We start from the raw sequence: 21,552 nt of genomic DNA, 5'->3' as shown, positions 1-21,552 counted from the left end.
CCAGCTAATTTTTAAAATGTTTTTGTAGTGATGGGGGTCTCACTGTGTTGCCCAGGGTGGTCTCAAACTTCTGGGCTCAAGATGTTTCCACTGCAGTCTCACAAAATGCTGGTTACAGGTGTGAGCCACTGCACCCGGCTTACTATGTGCTTCTAATTTAAAACAGCACTATCCTATGTTAATATCATCTACTGTTTATGCCCAAATTTCTCCTGGATTGTTACAAATGTCTTTTTACAGTTGATTTCTTCTAATCTGGACTTAAATGTTGTACATTTGTATAAATTATGTAAATGGTGTGTTTTGAGTTGTATAGCTCAGTGTGCCTTACTATTTTTCCACTAAGGGCTGTGTCGCCGCATGATACCTCACTAGTGAGTAATGCAGTCCTCTGTGGTGTACAGTCACAGATTGTACCTGTTCATCTCTGGGCATAGGACGCTCAGCTTGCTTCCAGCTCTTTGTCATTATAAACAGGGCTGCAGTGAACATGCTTAAGTATGTGCCGTAATTCTGTGTGAGAATTTGGGGGGTTATAAACCCAGAGGTGGACTTGCTGGGTCATAGAGTATACATAGAACTCACCTGTCTAAGTAGCGCCAAATTGTTCTCCGGAAAAGCTGCACCAGCAAACTCTTCCACCTGCAGCATATGAGGGGCCTTGTATCTCTGCATCCCTCCTGTGATGACATTATCTGCTTTTCTAATTTTTGTCAGTCTGATAGATATAAAGTGATATTTCATTGTTGCTTTAATTTGTATTTCTCTGGTTACTAAGGATTTTAAGCATCGCTTCTTGTCTGTTTTTTTTGAGATGGAGTCACACTCTGTCGCTCAAGCTGGAGTGCAGTGGTACTATCTTGGCTCACGGCAACCTCTGCCTGCAGAGTTCAATGATTCTCCTGCCTCAGCCTCCTGAGTAGCTGGGATTACAGGCACGCGCCACCACCACACCCAGCTAATTTTTGTATTTTTAGTAGAGATGAGGTTTCACCATATTGGTCAGGCTGGTCTTGAACTCCTGACCTTGTAATTCGCCCACCTTGGCCTCCCAAAGTGCTGGGATTACAGGTGTGAGCCATCACGCACAGCCTTTTCTTTTCTTTCTTTCTTTTTTTTTTTTTTTTTTTTTTTTTTTTTTTTTTTTTTTTTGAGATGGAGTCTCGCTCTGTCGCCCGGGCGGGAGTGCAGTGGCCGGATCTCGGCTCACTGCAAGCTCCGCCTCCCGGGTTTACGCCATTCTCCTGCCTCAGCCTCCCGAGTAGCTGGGACTACAGGCGCCCGCCACTTCGCCCGGCTATTTTTTTGTATTTTTTAGTAGAGACGGGGTTTCACCGTGTTAGCCAGGATGGTCTCGATCTCCTAACCTCGTGATCCGCCCGTCTCGGCCTCCCAAAGTGCTGGGATTACAGGCTTGAGCCACCGCGCCCGGCCTTCTTTTTTTTTTTTGAGACGGAGTCTTGCTCTGTTGCCCAGGCTGGAGTGCAGTGGCACAATCTCAGCTCACTGCAACCTCCGCCTCCCGGAGTTCAAGCAGTTCTCCTGTCTCAGCCTCCCGAGTAGCTGGGACTACAGGCACGCATCACCATGCTTGGCTAATTTTTGTATTTTTAGTAGAGGCGGGGTTTCACCGCATTGGTCAGGCTGGTCTCGAACTCCTGACCTTAGGTGATCCACCCACCTTGGCCTCCCAAATCGCTGGGGTTAAAGGCATGAACCACTGCGCCCAGACTTGTTTTCTGTGAAAGGGTCTTGCTTTATCATGCAGGCTGAAGTGCAGTGGCACAATCATAGCTCACTGTAGCCTTGAGCTCCTGGGCTCAAATAATCCTCCTGCTTCAGGAGGCTGAAGGCCTCAGGCCTTAGCCTCCCAAGTAGCTAGGACTATATGCTCAGCTAATTTTTTTGTTTTTGGTAGAAACGAGGTCTCACTATGTTGCCTGGGCTATTCGAACTCCTGGCCTCAAGTGATCCTCCCACTTCAGCCTCCCAAATCACTAGGGTTACAGGTGTGAGGCACTACACCTGGCCTCTTGAATTTTTGAGTTTATGCTTCTGTAAATTTCCTGTTCATATCTTTTGCCCATCTTTCTTTTCAGGTTGCAGGCTCCTTTTTTGTTGTTGATTTGTAGGGCTTTTTCGTATATTCTAATCTCTTATTGGTCTCAAATACCATCTCTCATTCCACTAATTATTAACTCTGTCCATGGTGTCCTTCACTGAACAGAAATCCTTGTTTCTTGTGCAATGAAATTAATTTTTATCTTAAAGCTGTGCTTTTGAACTTTTTTTTTTTTTTTTTTTTTTTCTTTTGAGACAGCCTGTTGCCCAGGCTAGAGTGCAGTGGTGTGATCATGGCTCACTGCAGCCTCAACCTCTCGGGCTCAAGCAATCCTTCCGCCTCAACCTCCCAAGTAGCTGGGACTACAGTTGGGTGCCACCATGCCTGGCTAATTAAAAAATTTTTTTGTAGAGACGAGGTTTCGCTGTGTTGCCCAGGCTGGTCTTGAACTTCTGAGCTCCAGTGATCCTTCCATCTCGCCTCCCAAAGTGCTGAGATTACAGGTGTGATCCACTGCACCTGGCCTGCTTTTGAACTTTTGTATAAGATGTTCTTCTGTAGCCTCCTTAGTCACAAGATATTCTCCTACATTTTAGTCTATTAACGTTATGTTTTTGTTTTTGTTTTTTGGGGGATGGAGTTTCGCTCTTGTTGCCCAAGCTGGAGTGCAGTGGTGTGATCTGGGCTCACTGCAACCTCTGCCTCCAGGGTTCAAGCCATTCTCCTGCCTCCCTAGTAGCTGGGACTACAGGTGTGTGCCACCACGCCCGGCTAATTTTTGTATTTTTAGTAGAGATGGGGTTTCACCATATTGGCCAGGCTGGTCTCAAACTCCTGACCTCATGTGATCCACCCTCCTTGGCCTCCCAAAGTGCTGGGATCACAGGCATGAGCCACCGTACCCGGCCTATTAACATTATATTTTTTACCTTTTGCATTTAGATCTGGAGCCCATTTACAGCAGTGCTATCCAATAAAAATACAATGTTAGCTATGTATGTAATTTAAAAATTTCCAGCAAACACATTTAAAAAGTAAGCAAAATAGGTGAAACTCACTTTAATGATACTTTTGAAACCCAATATATCTAAAATATTATTAAAACACATAATCAATATAAAAATTAAGGTATTTAAAGTTGTTGTCCTCTTCCATGCTTGATGTCTGGTGTTTCAGAGCCACGGCACACTTGGTTTGGCTACATCTCAGTAGCCACACATGGCTGGTGGCTGCTGCTGTGGACAGCATGGACCTAAAGTCCACTCTTGTAGGTGACGTTAAAAATGCAAATATATTTTTCACTACATAATTAATCCCTTTTTTTTTTTTTTGAGACAGGGTCTCACTTTATTGCCCAGACTGGAGTGCAATGGCATGATCTCGGCTCACCGTAACCTCTACTTCCAAGGTTCAAGCAATGCTCCTGCCTCAGCCTCCCAAGTAGCTGGGACTACAGGTACGTGCCACTACACCTGGCTAATTTTTGTAGAGATGGAGTTTCACCATGTTGCCCAGGCTGGTCTTGAACTCCTGAGCTCAAGTGACCCACTCACCTTAGCTTCCCAAAGTGTTGGGATTATAAGCGTGAACCACCATGCCTGGCCAAGTAATCCATTTTTTTTTTTTTTTTTTTTTTTTTTGAGACGGAGTCTTGCTCTGTAGCCCGGGCTGGACTGCAGTGGCCGGATCTCAGCTCACTGCAAGCTCCGCCTCCCGGGTTTACGCCATTCTCCTGCCTCAGCCTCCGGAGTAGCTGGGACTACAGGCGCCCGCCACCTCGCCCAGCTAGCTTTTTTGTATTTTTTAGTAGAGACGGGGTTTCACCGTGTTAGCCAGGAGGGTCTCGATCTCCTGACCTCGTGATCCGCCCGTCTCGGCCTCCCAAAGTGCTGGGATTACAGGCTTGAGCCACCGCGCCCGGCCTAAGTAATCCATTTTTATCTGCCATCTCTCTTCATTGATTTGTGGTGCCTGCATTTATTGTATTTTTGTGTCTAACTTGTCTCTAACTTGTCTCACCGCCTCATTCTATCCTGTTGCCTTTCCTGGAAGTTTTTCTTTCTTCCACTCACAGCTGAAGGTGTTTTCTGACTTAATTCCTGACACTATGCTTCCCCTCTTCTATGTCCTATTCTTAAGGAATCATGCCCTGAAGTGCTTCTGCTGCCACATTTGCAGATGCTGCTCGGAACCTTCAGTCTCACCTCTGTGTTCACAATACCTGCCCCTTCTGAGGGACTGCTTCAACTGGCTGTCCTATTTACACTTACATATCACATTAAAATAATCATTTCTCCATTAATTTCTCCGTATACATTTCTTTCTAACATTTCCAACTATTGTTTCCCTTCAACCCCCCCGCAGGCTTGCCACCTTGGAGTGCAAATTCCTAGATTCCCTGAGCACCCCCAAGGTATGACTGTCTCTTCAAACAGTGGAGATTTTACAGTTGTATTTGAAGAAAAGATGCCTGTGTAATGCTGATGGATTCTTCCACTTAGTCCCATGACAGATTGTTCTAGTTACATGTATCTACCTGTTGGTTGTGGAACAGTAAATCTGCCCATCTTAAGGGGGAAATTATCCTGCAGGCTCTCTGGTCTACCAGATCTCAGGTTTGGAGCCCACTCTGGGGCTGTGATGGGCTAGTTCTGGGCCTGCACACACCTGACTCGGTCTTCGTCATGACTGATGATAGTCAGGCCCGCAGTCAATGACATTGAAGATGGGGCTGCCTTCCTGGAAAAATGGTTGTCTGTGTGTATAGAAAACAATGAGAGAACACACTTTTCCTGTTGGAGGCCACCAAGGAGTGGCCACTTCCATCAACATCGGGAGACAAACACCCTGCCCTGAAAGCTCCGATTGCCAAGCCAGAGACAAAGGAGAAGCCACCAGCTCCTTTTTAATACTTCACCAGATCCAGAAGGTAGTCTCAGCTGGGCATGGTGGCTCACACCTGTAATCCCAACAGTCTGAGAGGCCAAGGTGGGCCCAGGAATTCGAGACTGACCTGGGCAACATAGTGAGACCCCGTCTCTACAAAAAATAAACAAACTTAGTTGGGTGTGATGGCATGTGCCTGTGATTCAGGCAACTCAGGAGGCTGAGGTGGGAGGATTGCTTGAACCTGGGAGGTGGAGGTTGCAGTGAGCTTTGATTGCGCCACTGCAGTCCAGCTTGGCTGACAGAGTGAGACTCTGTCTCAAATATATATATATATGTGTGTGTGTGTGTGTGTGTGTGTGTGTGTGTGTGTGTATATATATAAAAAATCCTCTGTGTATTTACACACTTGGGCTGTAAAGTTACCTCATGGCTTCCCAGAGTGACTTCATTCTGTTGGTCAGTTTATTGGAACCTGCCACTTCTCTGATCCCTGTCTGAGCTCCCTTATCTACTGGAGAGCAGATAGCAAGTGGGGGCAGTAAGCACCCGCTATGTGCTCAGCTTTCCACCACTGGGCTGAGCAGTGCCTGAGACTGGCTGGGGGCTGTAGCAATGCTTCCCAGTCTTCCAATTTGAAAACAGTTTAGAGACTCACAAGTGAAGAAAATTGTGCACCAGGGAAGGAGTCCTCATTGCTTTTTAACATGAATACTGCTTGGTGACATCATCCCAACCCATGGGGAACTACTTTGGTCTAAAAAGTGGCTTGGCATTGGTCAACCCAGCATACTGGAGGTCACTGTCACAGGGAAATGAGACTGGGTCAGGGAAGCTCTCAGTGTGGCACAGCTCTTCAAGAGCTTGGAGGCTGGAGCAGAGTGGAAACGTGAGATGCAGGAGACCAGAACCAAAGGAGAGGACACGGGCTTGGGCAGAGAGGCTGTGGTCAGGAAAGCAAAGACACCCAGAGGCAGTGAGAGAAGCTGAGCTGTTTAATCACCTCCTTGGCCAGACTCAAGGCGGTGGCTGTCCCTGAACAACACACCTTGAAAGCCATTGAGAGCAGCTGGAGATGGAGTGGCAGCTGGAGTTAGAGGGTGGGGGTGGGGAGGGAGGGCTCCTGCGCCTGTCATCTGGCACTCCTGCCCCCAGGGCCTGCTTCAGCTCTGAGAGGTTCCTGGCTGGTCCCAGGGGTGAGGAACCAGAAGGCAGAAGGCGAGTGCCCTCGCTGTGGTGGGAGAATGACCCTGAGGCAGGGCAGTCACTCCCCACATGGCCTACGTTGAGGGTGCGGCACTGTCCGCACCTTGGTGAGGGACAGAGGCACGAGGCTGAGGAAAGAGGGGAGAAGTCGGCGGGGGTGGGAGAGGGGGTTGCCTGGGTCCCACCACCAGTCTGGAATTAAACAGCAGAAGAGAAGGGCTGCCCTTGGGAACACAGACTTGTCCCCAGTGACAGTTCCTGGTGATGGGTTGACCTTGGCAACAGACCCTAGCAGCAGGCAGTTGTCCTGACAAGAGGGTGGTCCCTGTCGACTGTCCCTGGCAGTTTCCTGAACGGAGGGAAGGAGCTGGCCTGGGACCTTGCCCCCAGCTACTTGTTCTTCTTGAAGAAGCTGAAGCGTTTTTCTCGCTCTCGTTCTCTGCCGTCTTTGCTGCGGAGCACAACAGGCCCCTCAGCCCCGACAGGTGACACTGGGGGCATGGTCATGGCCCGGGTCATGCCCCGGGTGGTGCTGGGCACCACCGGCTCTTCGGGCTCTCCAGAGGCAGAAGACGCAGTGGCAATGGCTGCATTCACCACCCGTAGCCACGAGCTCATCTCTGCCTGTGGACGGAAAGACCCTTGGTCAGCTTTAAGGATGCTCCGCTGGGGTGGCCATGGTGGACAGCAGGGAAGTGTGAGAGGAGGAGGCAGAAAGTGAGCTGACTGTTTCATGCTATTAGGAGAATGCAGCCGGCTTAGACAGGGAGTGCGGCCTGGTGCGGCTGTCACACACATCCAGTCTTACCACAAAGGACGAGACCAGGAAAAAGAGGGAGGACAGGGAAGGAAGGGGAGTCTGCAGCTGGAGGGTTCTGGAATGGCACGGACAGAGAGGAACACGGAGGACAGCTCACCTCATCCTTGGCCTGGAATAAATATTCTTTTCCATCCTGTAAGCTGTTGGGGGAGAGAGGCCACAAGGCAGAGCTGAGAATCTGGATGTGCCAGGTCGCTGCTGGTGAGAGCGCAATCATGACCCAACACCGGGCTGGGACATCTGGCTGCAGCCCTCGGAGCCGGACCAGACATGCTCTGCACATTCTTCAGTCTTCCCCGACTGCAGAAGCACATCCTTTCTGACTGGCCACAGAGGCAGGGGGAGCTCACTTCCACCCCAGCCTGGGCCTCCTGCTCCGGCTGCTTGCTGGCAGGTAGGGACAGGCCCCTGGAGGTCTTGCCAGATCCCTGCCTTTGGATTTCCCACCCTGGGTAATTTTTCACCTTGACATCGGCAGCCATCAGGCCTGGGTCTTGGTTCTCCTGCTCCCCTTGGTGTGGAGACAACCAGAATCCCCGCCTCCCTCATCTACACTGTCCCCAAGTGGCTGGCCTGGTTACTCTACTCAGGGGTTCCTTACAGGAACTCCCCTCCCTCTGGACCTGACTCACGGCTCACCTGTGCCACTCCCAACTCTCCTCCCATCCCAAGAGCACTGTTCCCTGTTCCTACCCCAGCTTGAAGACGTGTTTGCGCTTTCGGTAATCAAAGGCGACGCTGCCCTGGGCCCTGGCCAGGCTGACAGGCACTTCTCCGTGGTATGGCACTCCCGCGCTGGCTGCCTTGGCATCCTTGTAAAAGCCGAGGCTCCCACGCCGCAGGACACAGTACACGTTCTGCCAGGACCTGCGAGGGACATGGTGCTGACTGGCTGGCCTCGGTGGCTCCTGCTACCCGGGGCCCTCTTGGGTATCCTAGGACTTCCAGTTCTGCTCCCATCTTTAGGCCATGGTCTTCACACCCTCTGGTCCTCCCCTGAGGCCCTGCTCTGGTCCCAAGTCCTACCCTTTGCCCAGAAGATGTACTTTAAAGGGCATCCCTTCCTCTATCTGGGCAGAGGCTCTGGGGAAATCCCCTCTGAGGGCAGGCTCCGGAGAGGCTGTACCTGTTGGCAGCCTTCTTCCCGAAGGCCTCCATCTCTTGCTTGCGACACAGTACCCCCTCCATCTGCTCCTGGGCAGACGGCTCTGGGCCTCGAGGAGGCAGGGTGGCAGCGTGGGCTGACTCGGTGGACCTGCTCTGGGGCATCGCAGGTGGGGCCGGGCCCCGAGTCCGGGTCTGCCTGTCTCCCCGGGGCCCATTGGCTTCGTTCCCTGGGCCAGGTCCCTAGGGGGGAAATCAGTGTCAGTGTCAAAGGATGAGATGGGAGATCCCTAACCTGAGTGCCAGGAAGCTCCGTGTCCAGGAGTTGGGTCTTCCTGCCCCCAAGCTGCCCGTGAGCCTCTGCCTTCTCACATCCCACCCCCAGTACTCCCCCACCCCACTCACCACCCCTTCTGGACCCTTCGCCTCCCAGTTATCAACACCCACACTTGCAGGGGAACTCACCGCCCCTTCAGGGGAGCTGCTGTCCTCAAGTCTCTGTTGTCCCAGCAGGGGCTGCAAGAATAAGAATCTGTAAAAGGGGTGGAGGGGCTACGACTCCGATGGGGGAACAGGGGGACAGTGGGGTCACCTGTGAGGGCTCTCCATCTGTGCAGACTCCATTAACACTGGGGGCTTGTGTGGATGGTGGTGGCCGTAGCTGGGTTCTGGGATGACCAAAGACAACACAGAATCATTAGTCCCTGGGTGGCCTGGGCTCAGCCTCCTCCTCCTACCCCAGGCGTCCTGGCTCTCACCTGTCCCAGGTGGTGTCAGGAGCCGTCTGGCCGCCCACCAGGTCCCCTGGAGGCACACTGGCTGTAGGTTCAGGAGCAGGCGGCTGTTTCCTTTGCTCCTCCTCCTCCCTCTCTCTCTTCCGCTCCTTCTCCCGCTCCTCTAGCTGTCAAAAAATGCTGCATTCAGCGTGTAGAAAGTCGCGTGTAAGAGGGCCAGGGAAATAGGGAGAGCTGAAATGTCTCAACTCTGATTTGATGAAATATGATAAAAGGAGAACAGAATTCGAGAAGACGGTGGGGACAAGAGACAAAATGGGAGAAGGTGTCTCAGCCTCACCCAGGGGAACTGACACCTCCTAAAGGTGTGGTGACAACGGCACTCTCAGCTCACATCTGGGAGCCACTGGTACAGTGGCAAGAGAGAAGACATGTCTTCTCCAAGCAGAAGCAAGCATGGGTTGGGGGAGCGGGAGCCACTGGTACAGTGGCAAGAGAGAAGACATGTCTTCTCCAAGCAGAAGCAAGCATGGGTCGGGGGAGCAGGTTGGGGGTGGGCATCTGGGGTCCTGTGTCCCTCACCGCAGTAAGCTTCTCTAGCGCACAGAATCGTTCCTCCCAGGCCACTGCTGACTTCTGGAAGGCCTCGTGCCGCTTGATAAGGCTCTCAACTTCATCAACCGTGCAACCCAGCTCAGCGCTGCGCACCAGTGGCTCCTGGCTGCAGAGCCAGGCCTCTGCCATCCCTGCATCTCTTCCAAACACGAGCACCTCCAAAACTGGTGGGATCGGGGGTCACAGGAAGATGGTGGGTCAGAGTAGCCACTGGCAGGGCACAGTGGCCATGGCAACCTCAAGAACAGGGACACAGAGAAAGCCACTGCCCCAGAGCTGTGCCAGGCAGCGCCAAGGTTGGACATCGTGAGTTTCACACCCAGGGTTCCTGGTCTCACCTACTCTGGAAACCACAGGGTGCAGAATGCCCCCCACTCCCCACAGCACCTGGGGCCCCCTCAGCAGCTCACCCAGCTGAAGCCAGTCCATCTTCTCCTGCCACTTCTCAGCCGTCTCCTGGCGCCGTGCCTGCAGCTGAGACAACTTCTCTGAGATCTGGGGGACAGAGATATGAGTTAGCACCAGGATGTGAGGTCTTTCCAGGGCCCCGGGGAGTCACCCAGGGTGACAGATAATTTCTTTCTTTCTTTTTTTTTTGAGACAGAGTTTCGCTCTTATTGCCCAGGGAATGGCGCAATCTCAGCTCACTGCAACCTCACTGCCTCCCAGGTTCAAGCAATTCTTCTGCCTCAGCCTCCGAGTAGCTGGGATTACAGGCACCCACCACCATGTCCGGCTAATTTTTGTGTTTTTAGTAGAAATGGGGTTTCACCATGTTTCATCACAGCCTAGCCACACAACCCTTGGAGGCCAGGCTGGTCTCGAACTCGTGACCTTAGGTGATCTGCCCGCCTGGGCCTCCCAAAGTGCTGGAATTACAGGCGTGAGCCACCATGCCTGGTCCAGGACCAGTGATTTCTGATGTCAAGAGGCAGACGGTTCTCACATTTCCAGAATGCAAGAAACCCCTGAATGGCACTGAGGGGAGAATGAAAAATTTCTTGCAAAGAAAGAATGAGAGGAAGCAGAAAGCCGCCAAGAAGTCAGTGTTCAGCACTGCACAGTGAGAATGGCCCGGCCACCCGGGCCTCACCCACCTCCTCGGCCGCATAGTGGCTCCTGGCCAGCAGCTCCTTCCCCATGTTGATGCAGGAGGAGAAGCGGTCCGCCCGGGCCTCTATCTCTGCCTTGATGCCTTGCTGGTTCTTGATGACTAGATCCGCGGAGGACACATCCCTGGGGGGAGGCAGAAGCAGCATCATCTGCTGCCCACAGCCCCATCACAGCCCAGCCACACAACCCATGGAGGCCCCGGGCCCTAGGGTTCTCACCGGGGACGCTCCTGGGCATCCATCTGCAGGTTGACCTCATCCATCCAGAGCATCAGTTCCCGGACAGCCTTGAAGAAGCGGAACTTGTCCGTGGTGTCCAGCAGCAGCTGCCGGCGGGCGGCAGAGCTTCCCTGAAGCTGAGCCCAGGCCTCAGCCACGGCCTGCATGTGGCGGCCGATCTCCTCAGCCTTGTCTCCAGCATATGCCTTCTGGAGCCGGTGGCCATCGTCCTGCACCTGCTGGACCTGCGGGGCCCCGGGTCAGAGTCAGGCAGAGCGGGGGACTCCAAGGAGCCGCAGCCTGCCTCAGTTCTGGCTGCTGCTCTCACCTCCTGCTGCCTGTCTCACAGCCAGAGAAGCAGGGGGAGGAGCCAGGGAGTGGGGGTGCTGGGAAAGATGAAGGCAGGTGCTTGGCCACACTCTGCCCTATTGGGTCTCATCTGGGAACCTGGGCTTAACTTGGGGAGGATCTGGAAAAGGGCCATTGGCCAGTTGAACTTTCAGAGGCCTGTCTAGGATGTTATGGACCTTGGAGATTGCTAGAACGAGACACTTAGCCTGAAGAGGGGATTCAGGCAGGGGCTGATGGGTTTTAGTGGTTGAGGGAAGGATCCATGCTTACTGAGTGTGGGCCTAGAGCTCAAGCCTGGGAAGCACCAACAGTCAGATTTAGCAGAGCATGAAGAGTCTCCTGGCCACTGGGAACCCCTGAAGACATCATGGGCTCTCAAGGGGGCTTGTCATTAAAAGTGTGAATGCAGTGGCTAGATGTCCCCTGCCAGAGATAGTTTCTTTCTTTTTGAGACGAGTTTCGCTCTTGTTGCCCAGGCTGGAGTACAGTGGTGTGTACAACCTCTGCCTCCCAGGTTCAAGTGATTCTCCTGCCTCAGCCTCCTGAGTAGCTGGGATTACAGGCATATGCCACCAGGCCCAGCTAATTTTGTATTTTTAGTGGAGACAGGGTTTCTCTATGTTGGTCAGGCTGGTCTCAAACTCCCAATCTCAGGTGATCTGCCCTCCTCGGCCTCCCAAAGCGCTGGGATTACAGGCGAGAGCCACCGTGCCCAGCCAAACAGAGATGTTTCCTTGGAGCAATTTCCTCATCTCGAAATGGCCCTCCAAAGGGTGCCATCCTCCCAGCATTTCTGAGCTCTGCCCTAGCTCCTGGGAACTCTCCCCGGCATTTCCCCCTTGGCCTCCTCCAAGCCTCCCCCACCTCCGCATGCTTGGGTCAGACCTGGGCGCTGAGGGCCTGGATGTCGTGCTCGTAGGCACAGTGTCGGCGCTGTAGGGCCTCGGCAGCGTTGAGGTCGCGGCCAGTCGCGTCCGGAAGCTGCTGCTGCTTGTGCTGCACCCGCGCCAGGGCTTGGCGTGCCCCGTGCAGGAAGCGCTGCAGCTCGTATGCCGCGGCCAGCACCTGACCCCGCGTGTCCAGCAGCTCAAGCAGGTCAGCCCAGGCTTCGTTGAGACTGTCCTTCCACTCGGCCACAGTGGCCCGTGCGGCATGGCCCCCAGCAATGAGCCCATTGGCCAGTGCATTGGCGCTATCTACGCGCTCCTGACCGATGGTGCTCGTGTCCCGGGAGAACTCTCGGAATTTGTCTCGGAGCATCTGGTAGAGGAAGCAGATGGACAGACCATGCTGTGATGTTGGGGGATGTGGTCCCTGCCTGATGGGGCGAGTCCTCCTCTCCAAACTCAGAACCCACCTCTCCCCGCTGGCCATGGGGCCAGGACACGTTTCCTCCCGGTGGTTAAGGAGCAGGCATGGCTACTTCCCACTGACCCTGTATTCGACAGGTGCCCTCCACCACCAGCAAAGGGGTTTTGAGGTGCTTGGGACCCTCAGGCCTCAGACAAGAATCCCCTAACTATGGCCCATATTTCTATACGACAGAGGCTCCAAGCCCCCAAACCGTGGATCATACCCCGTTTTGTTGAATTCTGTTGAAAAGTGTGAGTGATAATTTCCTATTTGCCCTTGTCTCAGCTCAGCTTCATGTCCCCTTTCTGCACAATTCTTCAAATTGTGTGTGTGTGTGTGTGTGTATTTAGAGATGGGGTCTTACTCTGGAGTGCACTAGCGCAATCACTGCAGTGTCGACCTCCTAGGCTCAAGAGATCCTCCCACCTTAGCCTCCTGAGTAGCTGGGCCTACAGTCATGCACTGCCGTGCCTGGCTAATTAAAAAACATTTTTTTTTTGTAGAGATGGGGGTCTCACTATGTTGCCCAGGCTGGTCTCAAACTCCTGGACTTAAGCAATCCTCCCACCTCAGCCTCCCAAGGTGCTAGGATTACATATGTGAGCCACCAGGCCCAGCCTCTTCAAATCATATACCTCAAAATCAGGAGGGCAGTGCCTGCTCAGCCTGGTCTTGTCTCCTGGCCCCCCAGTGCTCTGCCTGCGACCAGATCCTAGTCTCCCTGTGGGTCCTCCACTCTTCCCATGGCTGATCTCAGCTGGGTGCTCTCCCTACACTCACAGTCACATGCTCATAGTCCTGGCCCAGCTCGTGGGAGGCCGCCACGACCTCGCGCTCCTGGATCCACTGCTCTAGGTCATCCAGCTCGCGGCGGAGCTGGCACAGCCGGAGGTGCTCCTGCAGGCGCTCCCGCCGCTCTCCCGCCAGCTCCTTCAGGCCGGCATACAGCTTGTCCACCTGGGCTTGGCGGATGGATATCCTCGTGCTGCAGAAAGAGTGGGAGAGGCACTGTGGGACTCAGGGGTGTAGCTCTGACCTCCGGCCTGTTCTGTGGAGCCCTGTCCCTCTGAGTCTCCCAATAGCTCGCCCACCCTGCGCTCCAGCTTTCTAGGAGGCTCCATGCACACAGCACTGAAGGCTCCACATTCCCTGCACCTTCCTGTTCCTGCAGCCAGCTCCTCCCCTAGGCTGGGCTGGGCTGCCGCTGCACCCACCTCTCTGGGTGCTCATGGTCAATCATGTCCTGGCTGCTGGCTGCCAGCTGGTGGATGGTCTGCGCGTAGTCGGCCAGGGCTTGCTCCAGCACCTGGTGCTTCTTCACTTCTGCCTGGGCACTCAGCTCATCCTGGGGGAAGGGACGGTGGGAGGGGACAGTGGCATCAAGCAGCGGGTCAGGGAAGGGCAGAACTGGCCACATACACCAGGCTCTGTCCTGGCCCTCACCTTAGCCTTCTCCTGGCCCATCATGTGTAATTCCTGCTCGCCCATCCAGGCCTCCGCCTCGGCGGCATCACGGTAGAACTGCTGGGCTCGCAGGGCCTCCTCGAGTCGCTTCCCTCGAAGTTCCAGCTCGTGGCCCAGGCGTTTCCACATTTCCTGCAGCTGGGCCAGCTCCGGGCCTGCTGCTGCTGCACCTAGAGCACGCTGCCGCTCCCTCAGGTCCGCGATCCGGGGCTCATGGCCCTGAATCTCCTTCTGCAGAGTCTGCCCATGGCCACAGAAGAGAAAATGCTGAAAGGCCTGCCGCAGCCCCACATGCTCCTGGAGACCACCCTTCACCCCTGTGCCTCTCTCCTTCCTGGGTCCTCTGCTCCCTCTCCTAGCCTGGGGGTGCGATGGTAACACCCCTCAGCCCCCCAGCCCCCACTAGGTCCCACTGAGAGGACCCACCCTCCCGAGGTGAGGAAAGACAGCCACTGAAGTCCAGGGTTACACTCAGCATCGAGGGGGGCCTGGTCTTAAGAAAAAACACACGTCCAAGTCTGGGGAGGCTCCTGGGAACTTCTCTTTTACCTTCAGCCTCTGCCTCACCTGGTTTTTCTTCATGAGAAGCTGGACACTGGGTAGGTCCTTGCCATGCTCCATGGAGCTGGCCATGGGCAGCCGCTCTGTCACCCACAACTGGAAGAGGAAGAGGCCGTCAGTGGAGGCCCAGAGGGCAAGGCAAAAGCACCAGGGACTGATTAGTGGGAGTGGGGACACCTGGGGCTGCCTCCGTGTGTGTAGGGAACGGTCCTCTCTGGTTCTGGGGGGCATCCCCAAGTCTCCCTAGAGGGGAGACGGTCAATGCCAAAGAGAAGAGGGAGCAGAGCCCTGCTGGCATCTCCCTGGCATTGAGGAGGGAGGCTGGAAAGCCACGTGGCTGGGGGCAGCTTGCCGTCCTTGGCCCCAGTGACTCACAATCTCATCCTCCACGTCCCGGTGGAACTGGTGCTGCTCGCGAGAAGCCTGCAGGCGCCGGCAGCGTTCCCGCATGGGCTGGCACAAGGCCCTGAACTTCTCTTCCACAGCCCTCGAGGTCCTCTCCACCTCCCCTGCACCCTGGTCCTCCTGGGCCAGCGCTTTGGCCTGGGCCTGAATTGCCTCCACCTCCTTCTCTCTCACAGCCATCTCCCATTCCAGCATCTGCAAACCGCCAGGAGGAAGGACATGTTAGCTCTGCATTTCCGCCTTCACGCCCAGCAGAGACACCCGTCTCTATCCAGCCCACTGTGGCTGCTTATCACTGCAGCTCACCCAGGGAGAGCATCCCCTCGTGGGCTGGATCAGTGGATCTCCAACTTTATACACACAAGAGTCCAAGGGCAGGGGTTGAAAGAATCTCTGTTGGGTACTGTGCTTACTACATGGGTGATGGGTTCAGTTATGCCCCGAACTTCAGCATCACACAATATAACCTTCTAACAAACCTGCACCCACACCCCCAAATCTAAAAGACTGAGATTAAAAAATCCAGGGTAGTGCGATAACTGTGCCCATTATCAACTCATTGTCTCTCCATCCCCAATCCATCGTGGCCCTGCTTTGAGACACTGGAACTGGTCCCTGGAAACATTCCTCCTTTGCCAGCGGGCACAATCTAGGCCTTGTCAGCAGAGGGCGCTGGAGGGATACCACAATGCTAGCAGATGCAGGGCATTCCACAGTTTCAGGGTGTTTTTCTTCCTCCTACAGCAAAACTGTCCACAGTGCGCAAGAGATTCAGTGGCTCTTAACTCTCTGGCAAGTTTTGCTGCACTCCAGTGGCCACTTCCTGCTGGTCAGCCTTGGCTTGCTGGCTTCAGACCTGCTCTGGCCTGTGATACCCCGGCAAATTTCCAGGCCATTCAGTGGGCCTCTGCCCTCTCCAAGGAGGTCTGAGACTCAGCCATCTTGCTCCTTCCTGGAGGACTCCTCGACCCCAGAGGTGTCAGCTGCTCCCTACACTTCCCATTCTGCATTCTTTAGAGCAGGGACCAGTAAGTCCAGCCCACTGCCTAGCCTTATAAAGTCTTTTTTTTTTTTTTTTTTTTTTTTTTTTGAGACGGAGTTTCGCTCTGTCACCCAGGCTGGAGTGCAGTGGCCGGATCTCAGCTCACTGCAAGCTCCGCCTCCCGGGTTTACGCCATTCTCCTGCCTCAGCCTCCCGAGTAGCTGGGACTACAGGCGCCCGCCACCTCGCCCGGCTAGTTTTTTTTTTTTTTTTTGTATTTTTAGTAGAGACGGGGTTTCACCGTGTTCGCCAGGATGGTCTCGATCTCCTGACCTCGTGATCCGCCCGTCTCAGCCTCCCAAAGTGCTGGGATTACAGGCTTGAGCCACCGCGCCCGGCCTATAAAGTCTTTATTGGACCACAGCTGCACCCCTTTTTAAAAATTTTTTTGAGACAAGTCTCGCTCTGCCACTCAGGCTGGAGTGCAGTGGCACAGTCACAGCCCACTGGAGCCTCGACTTCCCAGGCTCAAGCAATCTTCTCACCTCAGCCTCCAGAGTAGCTGGGACTACAGGCACACACCACCACCACGCCCAGCTATTTTTTGTATTTTTTTGTAGAGATGGGGTTTTGCCTTGTTGCCCAGGCTGGTCTCTGGACTCAAGGGATCCGCCCACTTCGGCCTCCCAAAGTGTTGGGATTACAAGTGTGAGCCGCCACACCTGGCCATACCCTTTATTTTATGTATAATCCACAGCTGCTTTTACCTTACAAGGGCAGAGGTGAAGGGCTGTGACACAGACCTTATGACCCACAAAGCCCCAAATATTTACTATCTGGTGCTTTACTGAAAAAATTTTCTAGCCCCTGCTGTAGAGTTCTCTTTACCACCTTTTCCTAATTCATACTTCTTTTTTTTCGAGACGGAGTCTCGCTCTGTCGTCCAGGCTGGAGTGCAATGGCACGATCATGGCTCACTGCAACCTCTGCCTCCTGGGTTCAAGCCATTCTCCTGTCTCAGCCTCCCAAATAGCTGGGATTACAGGCACGTGCCACCACGCCCAGCTAATTTTTGTATTTTTAGTAAAGATGGGGTTTCATCATGTTGGCCAGGCTGGTCTTGAACTCCTGACCTCAAGTGACCCACCTGCCTCGGCCTCCCAAAGTGCCGGGATTACAGGTGTGAGCCACCGTGCCTGGCCTAATTAATATTTCTTTTTACTGAAGTTCTCATCTTCAAATTATTAGTGGATCTGTCTCCTAACTCTAATCCTGACTGTGACATATCCCTAGAGATTCTGATACTGGCTGCCCAGAGAAATGACTCTGGGAAATGCTACTGAAGGTGTTATCTGCCAGGCCTTAGCTGGCCTCCCAAATCTTGAAAGCTTCAGACCCCTTCCTTTCTTCTGCTATTCACCATCCCCATCAAAGGCCCACAGCACACCTGCTGCTTCTTGAGCAGGATGTTGACGCTGGTGAGGTCCTTGCCGTAGTCATCCGAGTGCAGCTGGGCCTGCAGGCTCTCCAGCCAGCTCTCCAGGGCACAGCAGCTCTGGGCAAACAGCTCAGCTCGGTTGGCATCAAAGAGGCTGCGGGCTTTGGCTTGGGTGGTGGTCTCCAGCTCGTCCCAGCGCCTGTGCAGGTCCCCCAGCTTCTCCGACACCAGGGCTTTCAGCTCTGGCTTCTCAAGAGTCAGCTCTCGCCCTTCCTGGAAGGCAAGACAGAGAACGTCAAAGTGCCCAAATTAGCTTGAACTTTAGAGGCTGAGAGCACGGGCAGTAGTGACCTGAAGTGTGGGCAATAATTCTAAGTCCTTGTGTGTTCTCATCGACATACTCTTCGCAGAGGTTTAAGATCCCTTCTAAACTGCTGTTCCCTCACCGCTGATGAACCCCACTCCTCCTTCAAGACCCAGTTCAAAGAGCATTTCAGCGAGGAAGCCCTTGCAATCTCTCTTTAGTTTGGGTTCCTTGGTGCCTGTGGTTTCTGGCACCACACTGCACATTGACTAATTTGCCATCGTTTTGTATTTCTCAACTCATTACTCTTCACTTCATTGATAGCGAGTCCCACCTGGTTTCCCCACTTCCAGCTTTTCTGCTTGAGGATTTTTGCGTCTGGGGTGGTGAGGGAAGTGTGCTCCCTTGAACTGTGTGGAAGGCAAATTGGAAGAGCCACGGAGTTAACGAGCCCAGAAGCAGCCCTCAACTAGTGACAAACAGGGAGCTGATGGATAAATACGCCGCATCCAAGTGCTGTGGCTGTGCGGGTGCTGTGTTCTGTTTCATCTACACCCCCCCAGAGTGCCCCATGAGGGTTGGGCTCCCGCTGCCCATGGGGGTAACTGGCATGACTTCTGTCCCTTCTCATCGCTCCATTCCCCTACTGATGCTTCCCGGGGTCACCTCCCTAGAATCATTGTTTCTAGGTCTGCTTCTAGGGGAACACAAACCCAGACACTGCCTTCAGGCCATTTTGCAGGTGGCTGTGGCTGTCAGGATGAAGAGCATCAAAGGCTAGCACTGCCTGGGTAACTTCACAACCTTGAGCACAATCCACACTTGGAAGCACACGCATGTGGTGGTCAGGGTGTTCCGGGCTTCTCTCCCTCCTCTTCTTCCCTGGGGCCCTGCACACATTCTGTGCCGCTGCCAGACTCGCTCACCCCCTTGCTCCCAAACAGGCACTGCCTACCACTGGTTTTCTGTTCGGTTTTCTCTACCTGGAAACATCTTTTCCTCAATATCTCCACTTGTCCAAATTCTACTCATCCACCATGGACTGCCCTGGATGTTGCTGCTTCTAGAATTTCCATATCTCCTCTCTCCTTATTCCCCAGGCTTCAGCAGGGCCACTCTCACAGCACTCATCAGATGCTTCTCTGGATTCTATTTAGCTACCTGCGTATATGCCTCATATCCTGACTACAGCGTTATTCCTTCAGGGTGGAGCCTACCAGGGGATCCCTTTCAGACCCCATGCAGTGCCTAATACAATGCTTTGGATATAGTACTACCAAGTAAATATTTGCTGAATGGAATGGAAACAATTGAAAGCACACTGGTCTCTTTTTGTCCCAACCGTCATGCCCTTGGGGGAAGGAAAGTGTCTTTTCGTAGACCTTGCAGTGCCTCACAGACTGTTGAGCGCATACCATGTTCTGTAGGGATACTTGCAGAGCAGATATAAAACTTTATATGTCCTTGGCTCTTGAGGAAGAGCTAGGTGGAAGACCAAGAACCAGGGACAGCAAGACTCGAAAATAAGGACTGGCAGACTACATACAGCCCATGAGGTAATCTGGCCCACTGCCTGTTTTTACAAATAAAGTTTTATTGGGAAACAGCCATGTTCATTCATTCACCTATTCTCTGTGGCTGCTTTTGCACTACAACGACAGAGATAAGTAGTTGTAGCAGACACTGTTTGGACTGCAAAGCCTCAAATATTGACCATCCAGGCCAAGCCCTTTCCAGACAAGGTTTGCAGAGCCCACTGAAGAGCGACATCCTGCTTTGAACTCAGGAAGAGTTATGGTGTTAAATCCAAGCTGCAGTTTGGCTACCTACTAATTTGTACTTTATCAAGGTTCTGGACTCACTGTCCCACTCTCTGTTTCCAACAAAGACATTTGTTTCCCAGGCCATAACTTTCCACCGTGGAGCTGTGGCACCAGAAGCCCCACAGTCTCTAACCATGACGAAAACCACGTCCTGGAGCCAGGCCCTCCCCTGCACGGTGGGGGACTCTGCCAAGAGGCAGCCCCCACAGCACCACTCACCTTGTCCACCTTGTCCAGCCAGTCTTTGTTGGCAGCCAGCTCGGCCATGAACGCCTGGTGCTTCTGCCACTTGGTATGCAGGTTGCGGGCCTCGTCATAGGACACGTCCTGGGCTGTTAGCATCTTCTCATCAATCCAGAGCTTCAGCTGGACCAAACGTAAAACAGGGACAAAGGAGAGGGGGCATTTCCAAGGGAGGGGAGAGTGGGGCATAAAAGCAGGGCCACAGTGAGCCAGGAGAAGTGGGCACCTTAGGAAGAAGCCATGAAGGGGCTCACAGTCTCTGGTGACTTTGTGCTGGACTTATTCTAGGCTCAAGGTGGGAAAGAGATGGCTAGGGAATATCCCGGAGCCCCAGGGAGCCTCACCTCGTGACAATCTTGCAGGAAATGCTGCTGCTCCCGGTTGTCCCGAAGACGGCCCAGAAACTGCTGTGCTGCGTCTTGATTCTTCCTGTGCCTAGAATGACACCCTCTTGTGAAACCCTGGAATTTGCTGTGAAAGGGCTGTGACCCTTTGGCTAACCTAGGGGCCTCCATTTCTTCTAGGGGAATAACGCCTTCCAGGAGCACGAGGTTACCCAGGAATCCTGACTTCCTTTTGGCCCTGGTTGGGGGTAGAACCTCCCAGCCCTCTCCAACCACTTGGTTCTTCCCCTCTACTTCTCCGTCAGCTCCTACCCCATCTGTGCGTTTCCTGTGCCACACTCATCTTTGAGGCCACCCTGTTTCCCAGATTTCCCCCGGGACCCCTAATTCATGGACCGCCTCATCAGACCTCCTCTCGATGGAGTCTGCCTTTTCCCGAATCTTGTCGGCGTGGATGTTGCCTTCAGACACCAGCTGGCGCCCAGCCTCCAGGAGCCCGTGGATCCGTTCCCCATTGGCGTCCATGGTGCTCATGAAGTCCTCCAATTTTTTAATGGCAGCATCAGCAGCCTGGAGTGTCCCTGGCATCTCCGTGTGAGACAGAACATATTCCTGCGTGGGAGTGGTGACATTCAGCTCATTTTCCCCAGCACAAGTCACCCCCTTAGGAGGGACCCACCCAGGGGCAAATCTGAGAGGTAGGGGCCAAGCCACAGACAGGGAGGGTAGCCAGGAGAGCTCTGAAGACAGGGAGGCTGCCAGCCAGTGTGAGAGTCTCAGAAAGTCACAGGGAAGCTGGGTGGGAAGGACTTTCCACTCCCCAGCCCAAATCCTGTTCTATCTCACTTCTAGCTCCTGATTCCATTTCTTTAACAGTTACATGACAAACTGGGTTTTCTATTTCTTCTAAAGTCAGTTTTAGTAAATTATATTCACATTTTTTTCATTCCCATTTTTCTTTCTTTTTTCCTTTTCTTTTCTTTTTTGAGACAGGGTCTCATTCTATGGCCCAGGTTGGAGTGCAGTGGTATGATCATAGCTCACTGCAGCCTCAAACTCCTGGCTCAAGTGATCCTCCAGCCTCAGCTTCCCCAGTAGCTGGGACTACAGGCATGCATGACCATGCCCAGCTAATTTTTTTTTTCTTTTTGTAGAGATGGGGGTCTCACTATGTTGCCCAGGCTGGTCTCAAACTCCTGAGCTCAAGTTATCCTCCTGCCTCAGCCTCCCAAAGTACTGGGATTACAGGTATGAGCCATCCTGTCTGGCTCCCATTTTTCTTTATAAAAAATTCTTCTATTTTCTTAAATTTTTTTTTTTTTTGTAAAGACAAGGTCTTGCCATGTTGCCCAGGTTGGTTTGGATATTCTCAGCCTCAAGTGATCCTCCCACTTTGGCCTCCCAAAGTGCTGGGATTTCAGGCCTGAACCACTGCATGGCCCCATTTTGTTAACATGTCCTTCCTGCCCATCCTGCTCCTTCACATTTTCCCGGGTCCCTACTTTGCTCTTCCTCCTGGTTGGGAC

At 53.4% G+C, this 21,552-nt stretch overlaps 2 protein-coding genes across 8 annotated transcripts in view; one reads left to right on the top strand and one right to left on the bottom strand.

Annotated features, from left to right (window-relative positions):
• The window catches only part of RBM4 (RNA binding motif protein 4), a 51,100-nt gene extending 46,306 nt beyond the window's left edge, over positions 1-4,794 (top strand). Inside the window, exon 4 of the transcript XR_012092261.1 lies at positions 3,401-4,794. The gene's annotated coding sequence lies outside the window, so the exon portion shown is untranslated. The remainder of the gene's footprint in view (positions 1-3,400) is intronic.
• Positions 4,795-5,925: 1,131 nt separating this feature from the next.
• SPTBN2 (spectrin beta, non-erythrocytic 2) overlaps positions 5,926-21,552 on the bottom strand; it is a 44,596-nt gene continuing 28,969 nt past the window's right edge. For 6 of the 7 annotated variants that reach the window (XM_073013771.1, XM_073013849.1, XM_037999016.2 and 3 more), the window contains 21 exons: positions 20,436-20,638; positions 20,027-20,117; positions 19,659-19,805; positions 17,322-17,585; positions 14,863-15,087; positions 14,494-14,583; positions 13,906-14,166; positions 13,677-13,807; positions 13,243-13,447; positions 11,995-12,369; positions 10,759-11,003; positions 10,525-10,663; positions 9,838-9,922; positions 9,395-9,591; positions 8,837-8,979; positions 8,671-8,746; positions 8,544-8,594; positions 8,101-8,321; positions 7,668-7,841; positions 7,072-7,114; positions 5,926-6,778 (listed from right to left, as the gene is read on the bottom strand). In XM_073013771.1, the coding sequence (XP_072869872.1) occupies positions 6,545-6,778; positions 7,072-7,114; positions 7,668-7,841; positions 8,101-8,321; positions 8,544-8,594; positions 8,671-8,746; positions 8,837-8,979; positions 9,395-9,591; positions 9,838-9,922; positions 10,525-10,663; positions 10,759-11,003; positions 11,995-12,369; positions 13,243-13,447; positions 13,677-13,807; positions 13,906-14,166; positions 14,494-14,583; positions 14,863-15,087; positions 17,322-17,585; positions 19,659-19,805; positions 20,027-20,117; positions 20,436-20,638 (3,600 nt within the window). In that variant the 3' untranslated portion in view covers positions 5,926-6,544. The remainder of the gene's footprint in view (positions 6,779-7,071; positions 7,115-7,667; positions 7,842-8,100; positions 8,322-8,543; positions 8,595-8,670; positions 8,747-8,836; positions 8,980-9,394; positions 9,592-9,837; positions 9,923-10,524; positions 10,664-10,758; positions 11,004-11,994; positions 12,370-13,242; positions 13,448-13,676; positions 13,808-13,905; positions 14,167-14,493; positions 14,584-14,862; positions 15,088-17,321; positions 17,586-19,658; positions 19,806-20,026; positions 20,118-20,435; positions 20,639-21,552) is intronic. The other variant, XM_037999013.2, reaches the window with a different exon arrangement.

This window comes from Chlorocebus sabaeus, chromosome 1, assembly GCF_047675955.1.
Source record: "Chlorocebus sabaeus isolate Y175 chromosome 1, mChlSab1.0.hap1, whole genome shotgun sequence".
Classification (NCBI taxonomy): Eukaryota; Metazoa; Chordata; class Mammalia; order Primates; family Cercopithecidae; genus Chlorocebus; species Chlorocebus sabaeus.
The sequence above is the reverse complement of the archived record's forward strand: the minus strand, read 5'-3'. Positions and strand labels throughout refer to the sequence as shown.